This window comes from Archocentrus centrarchus, chromosome 5 (assembly GCF_007364275.1).
Source record: "Archocentrus centrarchus isolate MPI-CPG fArcCen1 chromosome 5, fArcCen1, whole genome shotgun sequence".
In the NCBI taxonomy this organism is placed as follows: domain Eukaryota; kingdom Metazoa; phylum Chordata; class Actinopteri; order Cichliformes; family Cichlidae; genus Archocentrus; species Archocentrus centrarchus.
The window spans coordinates 20,641,020-20,653,118 of record NC_044350.1 but is presented as its reverse complement, the minus strand read 5'-3'; the positions used below and the strand labels follow the sequence as shown (position 1 = coordinate 20,653,118).

Below are 12,099 nucleotides of genomic sequence, written 5' to 3'. Positions count from 1 at the left end.
CCACCCCCACCCCGACCCACACACATATTGTCATTATTAAGAGTTTCTGTCTTTTTAGAAGTATTCATTCCTTTTGTTTGACGCCTATTTGCAAAGGAGATACTTGAAAGTGAAGGGTGATTCTGGGGTTATGGACTCTATATTCTGGCTCAGACTGGGTTTGTGAAGGGTCATTCTGACCTGAAGTGTCTGCATGCTTTTGTTAGGGAAAACATTGAAATGTATGAATATCAAAAGGAGAATTTTTATTTTGTTTGTTTGTTTGTTTGTTTGTTTGTTTTATGGCTGTTCCGTTATCCGAGGCTCAAACTGAGATCCCCATAAGTCTGGATATCACAGTACTCTCACCTTCCTCTGTGGGCTCTCATCATGTTATAAGAATTATACTGAGAATCTAGTACACATGGGAAGAAAGCAAACACACCGTATCATGTTCATCCTCCCTGTTCTGTCTCTGACAAAGTGTCCAAATGTCCGCCAGCTGTCAGTCTCTAGGTCTGGCTCAGGTCCGGCTCCCGTTGAGTCAGAGGGATCTCAGTCTGCGCGCTCCGCCTGCTTTGTGCTGTGCACCTCTAGTGGAAGAAGTTTTGGTCTACTGTTTGCATGACCTGGTTAAATATGTTTACATGAATGATGAATCAATTAGTATAAACACACATGATTATTATTACACTGTTGTACTGAAAAAAAAAAAGATGTAATACTGTAATTTTGAGATATATAATGTGAAGTGAGTAACACCAGAAGTAATGTTGTTAACCGAATACAACACAGCACAGTGGACTTAACATTTGCATTGACTGTGATGGTCAAGTCTCTACCGAGTGACAATTCTCCTGTACTACACTTATTTGCATTTTAAATTTTTTTTTTTTTTAAATCATTCTGTTTTCTGGCTATTCTTGCTTATATAGAATCCCCCTAACAAATCATTCCTAGCTCATACCTAGACACTGGTGGAAAGAAAACATATCAGCCACAGTGCAACATGTCATGCCACGCCGCTGCGTACATCACCTGTCTGCCAGTGTGCGCGCTTCACATTTGTCATCCTGAGCAAAAGGCCAAGAGTACTAAAGCCATACAGGAAAACAAGAATGCTTTACTGAAGATTAAGATAAAGTATGTCATCATTTTTTTTCAAATGTATGACTCAGGTGAAGGACGGCCTGCAAGAGATTTAAAGCCGAAAATGAGAGTGAGAAAGCATTTTCTCTCCAACAGCTTGCTAGAATTACTTAAATCCTGACATTAATAATAACCTGCCATTATAAAATGTTTGAACATATTGTGTTTCATTAGTAAGCAAGCAATCCATTTTAGTTGAATTTAAATGCAGATTTGTTTTGTTTTGTTTTGCACCCATATTAACATTTTCCCTCATTTTGTTATTGATCCATATAGTACAGCAAAAGAAAGCTTTTACGCTGGATTTACAATGACTGTAATTGTGGAAAATATGCAAACTGTGTTTGAAGGGCTTCATGTTAACTGTAAGATAGCCAGTGTTGATACCTTGGAGAAACTGGCTATTATATGTTTGGTAATGACCTTCTGTTCAAACTTTCCTGGGATTCGTTTCCACTTGGCTGTTTTTTTTTTTTAAAGCTTATATTACCCATTACAAACACATCGAAATTCATAAAGAAACACGTGTATATTATATATATAAATATAAATATAAGTATATATTGTATATCCTTTTTTGTAAAAGCTGTTTTGAGCTACAAATGTATGGATGCAATGCATCATGGGTTATTGAACAAGATGTAAGAAAATAAGATTTGTACACACAGAGATATGATTGCTGGAAATGAAATAAAACTTCCTTGTCTATGCATTGTGTGTGCTGTCATAATACAATAACCACTGTAAGAACATTGATTGCAGATCAAAAAAATTTGAAAAAATGTTTGTTACATATGGATTAAATTTAATCCAATGGATTCAGTGAACAAATAAGTCCAAATAAACATATAATAAATTGTTCTTATGGGAGAAAAAGGAAAGAATGACATGTTTATATAATAAAAATCTGCCTTTAATTGTCTTTGCTACCTAATGTGCTACTGAACATTGTAATCTAGGAGTCACAGGTGAAAAACAAAACAAAGAAAAGAAAAAAAAGTTTTCAAAGAATATTTATATTCCTGACAGAAAAAAAAAGAATGATGTGTCTCCACTTGACCAGAAGGTGTCGCCTTGATCATGAGCATTAAGCAGTAATATCTATTTATAGTAGAAGAATCTCTTGACCAAGTTAGTTATTCCCAACAGTCTATTACACTCACTGTGAACACAAAACACACACATGTAGTTATAAACCATAACGATCACACTTCTTTTCCCCTTGCATCTGGCCCTGCGGTCTTCCTCAGTCTCTCTTTGACTTGGATGAACTCTGGTTCTTCTTGCTTAGATTTCTGATCTTTTTCGAGCTGTAGAGAAAAGAAAACACAACTTAGGTGAAAATGAAATGACATAATCATATAAATCATATCCAGTTTCCTACAGTTGTGGAATGTAGCTAAAGTACAAAAATAAAGTCCACACTTTATGTCCTTGTATTGTTTCCTGTTTATGCATTACTTTAGTAGAATTCAAAGTTAAAGACTATATCTTGTTTTTGATACCCTTTCAAATCTTTTGTAGGACTTTTTGCTTTTGATGGTGTATTTACACATTGTCATATTATACTTATTATAGTTATTACTGTCACTGCATACTCCACCATTGGATAAACATGCAATATTTGAAAGACATGCACAATTTAACATTCTTAACATACAGGCAAAGATTAATTAAATGGCATTTGTAAAGTTTTTTTTTTAATAAAAATGTAATCACTGATTTACTGTTTTAAGTCATATATCTATAAAATATGCACAATAAAGGTGAAATGTCCAGCACAGTGTCTAGTACAGTGGACTAGACTGCCCTCAACTGGCTGGTTGCAGAACAACTTATATTCTGCTTCTTTATATTCATATGATTATAGATGAGTACAAAGAACTACAGCTGCCCCGTAATTGCCTAATTTGCATGTGTGTGATATAATGATGGATATTAACCCACATTAACCAATGATGTAACAAGGATATTTAATATATGTATGTAAATATATGAAAGAAACAACGCTGCATGTCCTATGCTTACATTTTCAAGCCTCTGTTGTCTTTTCAGCAGCTCTTGATGTAGCTGTGACGTCTTCTTCTTTGCCTCCTCTTGATCCCTGCTCATTTTCAATCTTTGTTCCCATTTCCTCTTTTCCAGAACTCGCTGGAGTTCAGTCTTGCCTTCTTGAGACACTCTCCTCCTGTCAGAAACACAGACTTGCTTAATGATTTGTGCAAACAACGACACTCGAGTGTGAGCATTTCTGACCTTTAGTGTGTCTGTCTAACCTCTTGTGGGTCATTCTCAGTTCCTTATGGAGCTCCCGGTGGCTCTCCGGGGTAGTTATCACACTGGTAGCTTTTAGGGGCCTGATTAGATTACTACTGTCCTCCTCACTCTGCAGCTGGGATGGAAAACCCTGAAGCACTGGAAACTGGCCTTCCAGATCAGTTTGGTGAGTCTGCATCATGGAGGCTAAAGAGAAAAATCACACAACAGTTTATATAAATATATCTTCCTATCAAGATGAGTTCTATAACAGTACTATAACATTTTAGTGACACATTTTACAACAGTGAAGAAAAAAAATCCTGTCCTGTCTCAGAGGAAGACGCTTTGATGAGGTTAAACGGTTTTACAGTTAAAACAGCAAGTTTGTAATCTATATGTTCCAACAGTATTTTAAGAAGACAAGAAAATGCAACATCTCTCTGATATTTTCTCACCAGACACATGAAAGTGTGCCTCGTCTCTACCTGGGAAATGCTGAAGATCTCTCTGTCAACAAAACAAAGTAGAAAAGAAAATAATGCATCCTAAAGACAGCAACATACCCCAGAAAAATATTTTTTTTTTACAGATAGCTACATGTAAAAATAAAAGTACTGCAGGGAAAAGGAAACAAATAGAAATCTCCAAGTCGAGCCAACATTGCATTTTTTTAATTTTTTTTTTTTTTTTGTGGAAATCGCACAAACACAAAGCTGTATTATGATGCTGACAGACAAATGAAGTGTCAGCTCCTTACACATGTCCACTGAAGCGAGAACCCTTACTGTTGAGGTGGAAGGCTGCCACCTCATTAATGATAGGATCAAACAAAACACAGTTAATTCCCACTGAGCTATTTGCCTGCTGGAATTTAAGCTGAATTAATAGCTGAGACAAGAATCATTATCCTCTGTGAATCAGTCTGGACAGCTGAATAAACAGTTCATTCAGTTTCATACTGTTTTTGTTGTTTACTGAAGTATTTCATAAATATGCAGGAAAGGCATGCATGATAACATAAAACCCTTTTCTCTGAAAATGATCTGCGACTTTGGAGCCTTCCAGCTTGGCATAGTTACATTAGAGCTACAAAAAAAAAAAAAATAATTAAAAATTAAAAAATAGAATTTTAATGCTTAATGTGATCAAATTCCAGCACCAATATTCAAATAAATAAAAATTCAACAAGATGACAGTAAATTGTCAGAATGAGAAGGACTCTAGATGAGGATTGAATACATTTTAATGACAAATAGCTGCCAGCCATTGTTTGAGGGGGGAGTCCTTTTTTGCTAAAACTCACACAGTGGATATTGTATGGAGAAGAATTAATAGGACATGACAGTATAAACAGTCTCCAAGGCCAGCTTCTCAGAGTGCATTTTTTCAGTTGGATAAAAACCAATATTTGTTCAAGCATTCACTGCCTTTGAGCAATGGGCAAAAAAGAGAGATGTCAGTAAGAGAAAAATCTGCCACAGGGAAAGTAAAGGACAAAAGTTGTGAGCGCTTTACATCAAGCTCAGTAATAACATGCTAATACCACAGTACAGTAATGAGGTACATAAGTAGAATGATGTAAATACAAAGTTATAACCAGGTACTAGCAAAGCATCTATTTGAGTAATACAGACTAAATTTTATCAACAACAAAAAAACGTATCTCTGCAACATTTTGATTTAAAAAATGTTAATAATGGTGACATCAGAGGGGTGATAACCTCATAATAATGAGGTAATACTGAATTGATCACCTTAATACCATCAAAAATCACAAGAAAAGTCAAAATCTGTAACATCCATTTAATAACACTGAAACACCACATACACACACACACACACACACACACACACACACACACACACACACACACACACACACACACACACACACACACACACATGCACCCTCCTGATAATCCCAAAGTAATTTAAATTAAAATTAGGAGGATAACAACAAACTCACCTTCTTCCCATGGGTGACTCCCATGTCTTCAGAGTGAGTCCAGATTTGGTGCCTGCACAGATTCCTGCTGGGCTCACAGGTTATGGGGTTTCAGCAATAATTTGAGGTTACTCTCTCTCTGCTCCAGCAGCCAAGAATGCCACAGAGAGAGGAAAGTGCTCTGTGTTTGGACCAGAGGGAAGCCACTACTGAGACAAGCTTCTGTTGAACAAGCTAAACAACTTTGACCTTCTTACTCATTCACTTAAGTGATGCATATAAGCAGATATTTATACTTATTTTATTAGACTGTTTCTTTAACAGTCCTGCGATTGACTGATTACCTGGATGGATGGATGGATGGATGGATGGATGGATGGATGGATGGATGGATGGATGGATGATGGATGGATGGATGGATATTTATGTAAGTAATTTCGCTGATAATGGACATGAAATAATCATTTTGAAGAGTTAAACCAGTGGTTTTCAACCTTTTTAAGACTGTGACCTTACTATGTTTAAACTGTTAAGCGTGAAGAAGCTCAAATTATTTTGTAGTGTTCAAGTCAATTATTGCCTATTTGACACAATGATCAGAGAAAAGTCTGTAAAATTACAAGAGAATAAGAACTACTTCTTCTCTTTCCCATTAATCATTTTCTAATCTGTCACATTTAAACTTGTGACCCCTTACAGGAGCCAGCCCTCTGTGCTTGGAACCACTGGACTAAAGTAATTAGTTTAGATTAAAGCAGCTTTGTCCTAGAGGAACAGAAGTGTTTGAAGGCCATTAGTCGCAGATATGTGCACAGTACTCAGTCACTTCCTTGACTTCTGTTATTTGAACATTTAACCACGCAGTCCCCAAATTAAAAAAAAAAAAAGAAAAGAAGAAGAAGCTTACATTTTTACCAAATGCCACATTTTTTATACATAGAGCCTTCATTTAGATAAAAAAAAATCAAGGAATCTCAAAGAAGAGCAACACAAGAGAAAATACTAATGCTGGAACAAAACAACAACAACAAAACAAAACAAAAAACAGCCACTTAGTTATACTTTCCTAGTACTGGGTTGGACCCCCTTTGGCTTTCAGAACTGCCTGAATTCCTCTTGGCATAAACTCAACAAGTTGCTGGAAACATTCTTCAGAGATTTTGGTTGCTGCAGTTGTAGTTGCTTCAGATTTGTCAGCTGCACATCCACGATATCAATCTCCTGTTCCACCACATTCCAACCAACTCTATTTTATTGAGATCTGGTGACTGTGGAGGCCATCTGAGTGCAGTGAACTCATTGTCATGGTCAAAAAAACCATGACAATGAGCTCTGAGATTTGTGACATGGTGCATTATCCTGCTGCCATCAGAAGATGGGTACGCTCTGGTCATAAAGGGATGGACATGGTCAGGTAGGTTCAGGTAGGCTTTGGAATTTAAAGGGCCCAAAGTGTGCCAAGGAAATAGCCCCCACACCATTACATCACTAGCAGCAGCCTAAACTACTACAGGGCAGGATACAAGGCAGGATAGATCCATGCTTTTATGTTGTTTACACCAGTTCTGACCCTACTATCTACAATCAGACCAGGCAAAAATTTTCCAGTCTTCTATTGTCCAACTTTGGTAAACCTGTGGAAATTTTAGCCTCAGTTTCCTGTTCTTAGTTGACATGAGCAGCACCTGGTGTGGTCTTCTGCTGCTGTAGCCCGTCTGCTTCAAGGGTCGATGCACTGTGCATTCACTGACGCTCTTCTGCATACCTTGGTTATACAGAATGGTTATTTACTGTTTACTGCCTTCCTATCAGCTCAAAGCAGTCAGGTCATTCTGCTTAGAGGGTTTTTTTTTCCAGTGCTCACTGGATATTTTTTCTTTTTTGGGCTATCCTCTCTCAACCCCAAAAATGTTTGTGTGGGAAAATCCCAGCAGATGAGTAGTTTATGAAATACTCAGACCCATCTGGAACCATCAACCATTCCACACTCAAAGTCACTTAAATCAACTTTCTTCACCATTCTAATGCTTGGTTTGAACTTCTGCAGTTTTTCTTGAACAATGCATTGACAAGCTGCTGTGTTAACTGGCTGATTAGAGATTTACATTAACGAGCAGCTGAACAGGTGTACCTAATGAAGTGGCTGGTAAGTGTATATTGTTGTTTACCCAACAAAGAAGTGGCATTAACACAGTTAAAAATATAGGGAAAATATCATCATATGCTTTTACTGAAACTACAGACCAATTAGGTTGTTCATGTTTTTTTTTCAGAGTCAGAGTGACACAATTAGGAAATGTGTTATTTTACAAGAAAAATTTTAAAGGCTGTTAAAAAAGGAACTTCAGTCACATTTTGCCATTTATGTCAGTTAAAGTTTATGTAAGTCAGTCAGTCAGTGAATGCTCTTGGGAAACAGCCGCCCACCTCCACCATCTCTGGCCAGCCTTCATAAATGTCGTTTTTTTCATCATTAACAGCTTGCTGACAGATGAACAGGGAAGAAGAGAACGTTTGTTTTTATCATGCTTCTTTTTTTCGTCCAGGCAACAGATTTTAAAATAGATGGTCTTTTCTGACACAAATAGAACAAATGAAACTGCACTTAACAGGTTCACTAACCTTCTCAAAGAGGCTTTTGATTTTTGTGCCTGCTCTTCCAGCAAACACCCAGCTGTCTCTGCGCTTTACAGACCTGATCAAAGTGCTTCCCATTCCAGTGAATAGCTCCCTCATTTCATTTGTCATTCTGCCACAAAGTAGTAGCGTGGGTCATATTTTGTGACATTAAATTTGTTTTAAATGTTGAATAATTGAGATATGGACTTACATTTCTGTAACATCATCAAAGGAGGCCACCAAAACAATCATTCCAGGTTTTATCTTCTTCAGGGGTTCAAGGATGTCTTCTGGGGTTTTTTGTCAGAGTATAAAATTGAAAAAATAAATAAAAATCAAAGCTTCCTTACAAGTTTGAATCAAAAGCTTGATTAGAAGATTTAAAGAGAGAAAAGCTCTTACCTCCTGTTTTCATGTTAAGATAGGCAGATTTTTCTACAACTCCAGTTTCACCTATGGTAGAAAGAAAAATACATCTGATCAAAAGTCATTATAATAATAACAGACAGATGAATATCGTGCATGCAGTTCTGTGCAAAATCTCGAGTCACCATTCATTTCTTTAAATTTTGCTAGGAAAATGGGAAACAGTTGCTGTGATTTGTTGAAACATTCAAACATACACGGCCAATCCATGACTGAAAGTGTTCCATTGTATGTTTTTCTATCCAGGTATGCTTCATTGGCAATGTGTCACGTTTAAAAATGAAGCTTTTGCCAATCTGAAAGTTTCCAGACCACACCCAATCCCCAACACCGTTGGCTGAAATGCAGCACCAAGCCATTACTGAGCTTTAATGGTGTTTTACAGATGACTTTAGACACTCACCCTTCCTCTCTCCTGACCTCCACTGTACATGTTGATAATGTTTTGAATCAAATATTTCAAATTTGGATTTATTCACTGTTTAAGTCCCGTTCCATGTTTACATGGGTTCTTGCCAGTCACCCTTCCATTGAGACCATTTCTGATGAGGTTCCTATAAACTGGTAGATGGATCAACTGAAGGTCCAGATGCAGCTCCCGGGTCCTGTGTCAGGTCTTTGCTGGGTCTTTTCAACATCCCTCGAGTTAGGTGCCTTTAATATGCTCAAATAAATCATAGGTCAGTGCAGCTTAACAAACAAAAAACATTCCACTGAAAAGGACTGGACAGGAAAATGAGTGAAAAAAGCAGCCAGTGTCCAAAGAAAAAGAAATCCCGGAGAACTGTTGCTCAAGACCACTTTTAAAAAATTACAAGAATGTTTGTCTCCTTGGAAAATATAAAGAAATGAGAGATGGCACAAGACTTTTGCACAAGACTATATTACTGAAGACTCCAGACCAGCTAGAATTTAAGAAAAAAAAAAATAAATAAATTAAAAAAAAAATATATATATATATATATATATATATATAAAACATTTTTTATATATATATTATTATTTATTACCAGTTCATTTTTTTCTGTTTGTGAGTGCATGGCAGAGGCCTGAGTAGTTTACGTACCATTTATCACCACAATGTTTAGTCCCGGTCCCACATTGTTCAATACATGACTCATTATGCTGTTGAAGCACTGATAAGGTTGAGTTTCACATGCAGGATTTTGTTTTAATTATTCAGTTAAATTAGACGTCACCACATCAATACATACATTTTGCCATCAAAACAGATTGTTGGCCCGACAATATTAGCCGCTCCGCTCCTGATACGTAAAGCAATATGGCTGGGCGGACACACTCTGGAGAGGCTACACTTTGGCGCAGATGCAGTTGGAGCTAAAAAGGTGCAGAAAAGATTTTCTGATAGATACAGTTGCTGTCTGAATATTGCAATTCCACCATATTTCAACTCGGATGACATGAAAGAAATAAATATTTTATACAAGTTTGTTAAAAACTTAGATGTGAGAAAGGTGCGAGAAAGGAGCAAGGACAAACTGTCACAGAAAAAGCTGCAGCTCTGTATTTAACAAGCAAAAGATCTCACCAAGAATATTCTTTTCTTTCTCCTGTCCGTCAGATGAATTGATGGATATTCCCCATGTGATTAGGAGGACAATAATTACAGCAGCAAGGAGCAAAACTGCTGTCAACAATAATAAAAAAAAAGAAGACAGATCAAATCTGCAGTCACACAACCAAAAGTAGCTGTTGTGAAATGAAGGAACAGCTTACCTCGATATTTCATATCTGCAACAGATCAGAGAGCTTTTTTCGGTCCTGAGGGGAAGCGTTGAGACCTTTCAAACTCACCTGAAGAACTCAAAAAAAAAAAAAAGAAAAGAAAAAGAAAAGACATGCTAGCAGAGCTTTGGTGTCATCTCATCTGTGAAAACGCATCCTGATAACTCCTATAACCACGACTCGTGGGAAAACCCTCCCTTAGGTGGTGCCAAAAAAAAACCAGGACGCGGATTATATATACACACACTACTGAAAACTAGATGATTAAGTTTCTCCTTTTTGTGCAATGTCAAACAAGGGAAGGTGTCCACTAGTAACAAATACTATTTGTAGTGAACACGAGGCTTGCAAACAGCCATTTGTGTGTTGCAGGTGTATAAACAAGCCTCTGAAACCTGGGGAGAGAAGAGACACAGAGGAGGGCCCAAAAGCCTCATATTTCAAACGGGATGAGTAAGAGAAAAGGGATTTAAAGAATCATTGTACCAGCTGTCAGAGTTTTCCATTTGTATGTAAATTTGGGTAAAAACCCATATGATATGTGGAAGGATCTGCATAAAACAGCTCATACATAAAATAGAATAAAAAAAAAAACTGCTACAAACAACAAAAGAAAAAAGAAAACAATCAAAAGATTTTATTCAAAACTAAAAAGAAAATAACCATAGAAAAGGGCAAAGACGCCACTGCTGAACAGAAACTCAAAACATTGTAGAATCAAATGTGAAAATAATTCACCAAACCTGGAAAGCTGGCCAAGAGGGAGTGTAAGAGGTAGATTATGTGGGATAAAGACAACAATGACGGGGCAATAGAGCTGGCGTTTTTACGCATTTTAGACGCATTGTTGGCACAGGAATAAGCCATTAGTCACATTTAGATGGTTAAAAAACAAAACAAAGCATGGTAATCCTCAAAGCAGAGGTCACAAAGCATCTGCCCTGCTGTTCCTTGAACGGTACCTGAGCTTCAGCCTTTCCTGCCTGGAGAGCTCACACACAGAAACAACATCTCCTTGTGTCATATTTTGGCAAAACCAAGCCCACAGATGAACACAGTGATCATTTTGTCTAACAGACTGATTCAGCTCTGCTGCCACATGGACGGATACAGATCTTTACTACCTCATGCAATAACAACGAGCACATCTATCTATCAAGCAGATAGTCTCATTTTATTAGTCTGATTTCAAACTGCGCTGTTTGCCACACGTTACACTGTTTATAGTGAGTCATTTTATCTTGCTATTTAATTTCAATTAGATATAGTGATCGATTTTTATTATTTCATTTTATTGAGCCGTTTCACTTATTGAGACATTTTACTTGATTGTTTTAGTCTTTCTAGTCATTGAGCTGCTCAATTTTGTTTCATTTTATTGAGCTCTTTTCTGCTTGAGCTATTTTACCTTTCTATCTAAAATGCCGTGAAGGTGTTGTTTTACCTCCAGGACAGCATCAGAACTTCCTGACATGGATTCCTTTAAACTGTACAGATGGGATGCTGTCCTTCCTTCGAAATTTGTGTTTTTTTATGATAGTGATGTGAACCACTTTTATAGATTTCACACACACACACACACACACAGACTTGTTCAGCTGAACATGTTAATTTCGCCCTCATTTGAAGTCATTTGATGTTGAACAAATTTATTACGTAGTTTTGGATTATTTTACCATACAGTTAATCATTAAACTGCTATAAAGGCATGACCTTGAGATTAGAATAGTCTTGCCTTAAAGCCCTTTAATAAAAAAGAAAGCAACACAAAAGGAGCCTGGGATGTTGAGGAGTGGTTTTTTTCTGCTTTGTTTGAGTTCACCAAACTGAATTCCAACCAGAAATGTTGAAATTGTTTAAGCTTAGAAAGGTTGAAGAATTACAAAGTACAAAACTATTTAATATCAAGGACTTCACATATTTACAGCAGCTTCATCTGAGCGTGGTGTAATACCAAAGGTGACCATGAGGTGGTG

The 12,099-nt window shown here is 37.0% G+C and overlaps 2 protein-coding genes across 2 annotated transcripts; both read right to left on the bottom strand.

Annotated features, from left to right (window-relative positions):
• Positions 1-1,949: 1,949 nt before the first annotated feature.
• On the bottom strand, positions 1,950-5,509 carry LOC115780585 (protein FAM107B-like). The gene is made up of 5 exons (XM_030729850.1): positions 5,354-5,509; positions 3,843-3,894; positions 3,405-3,591; positions 3,157-3,316; positions 1,950-2,438 (listed from the first exon to the last, which is right to left on the bottom strand). Exons 1-5 carry the CDS (start codon positions 5,375-5,377, stop codon positions 2,334-2,336), a joined length of 528 nt encoding a protein of 175 aa, XP_030585710.1. The 5' UTR covers positions 5,378-5,509; the 3' UTR covers positions 1,950-2,333.
• A 2,214-nt stretch (positions 5,510-7,723) lies between these two features.
• Positions 7,724-10,127, bottom strand: LOC115780972 (protein FAM3C). Its single transcript, XM_030730442.1, has 8 exons — positions 10,115-10,127; positions 9,927-10,025; positions 9,592-9,715; positions 9,444-9,502; positions 8,348-8,404; positions 8,163-8,241; positions 7,955-8,081; positions 7,724-7,816 (listed from the first exon to the last, which is right to left on the bottom strand). Exons 1-8 carry the CDS (start codon positions 10,125-10,127, stop codon positions 7,724-7,726), a joined length of 651 nt encoding a protein of 216 aa, XP_030586302.1.
• Between the last annotated feature and the right edge of the window lie 1,972 nt (positions 10,128-12,099).

Excerpts from the sequence above, each read along its gene's own strand:
- LOC115780585 (XM_030729850.1), bottom strand. The coding sequence starts at position 5,377 with ATGGGAGTCACCCATGGGAAGAAG. Across the intron at positions 3,592-3,842 it reads GGCACACTTTCATGTGTCTG|CCTCCATGATGCAGACTCAC; the intron begins GTGAGAAAATAT and ends TTTTCTCTTTAG. Across the intron at positions 3,317-3,404 it reads CTGAGAATGACCCACAAGAG|GAGGAGAGTGTCTCAAGAAG; the intron begins GTTAGACAGACA and ends TGTTTCTGACAG.
- LOC115780972 (XM_030730442.1), bottom strand. Across the intron at positions 8,405-9,443 it reads AAACATTGTGGTGATAAATG|GTGAAACTGGAGTTGTAGAA; the intron begins GTACGTAAACTA and ends TTTCTACCATAG. Across the intron at positions 8,082-8,162 it reads TTTGATGATGTTACAGAAAT|AATGACAAATGAAATGAGGG; the intron begins GTAAGTCCATAT and ends ACTTTGTGGCAG.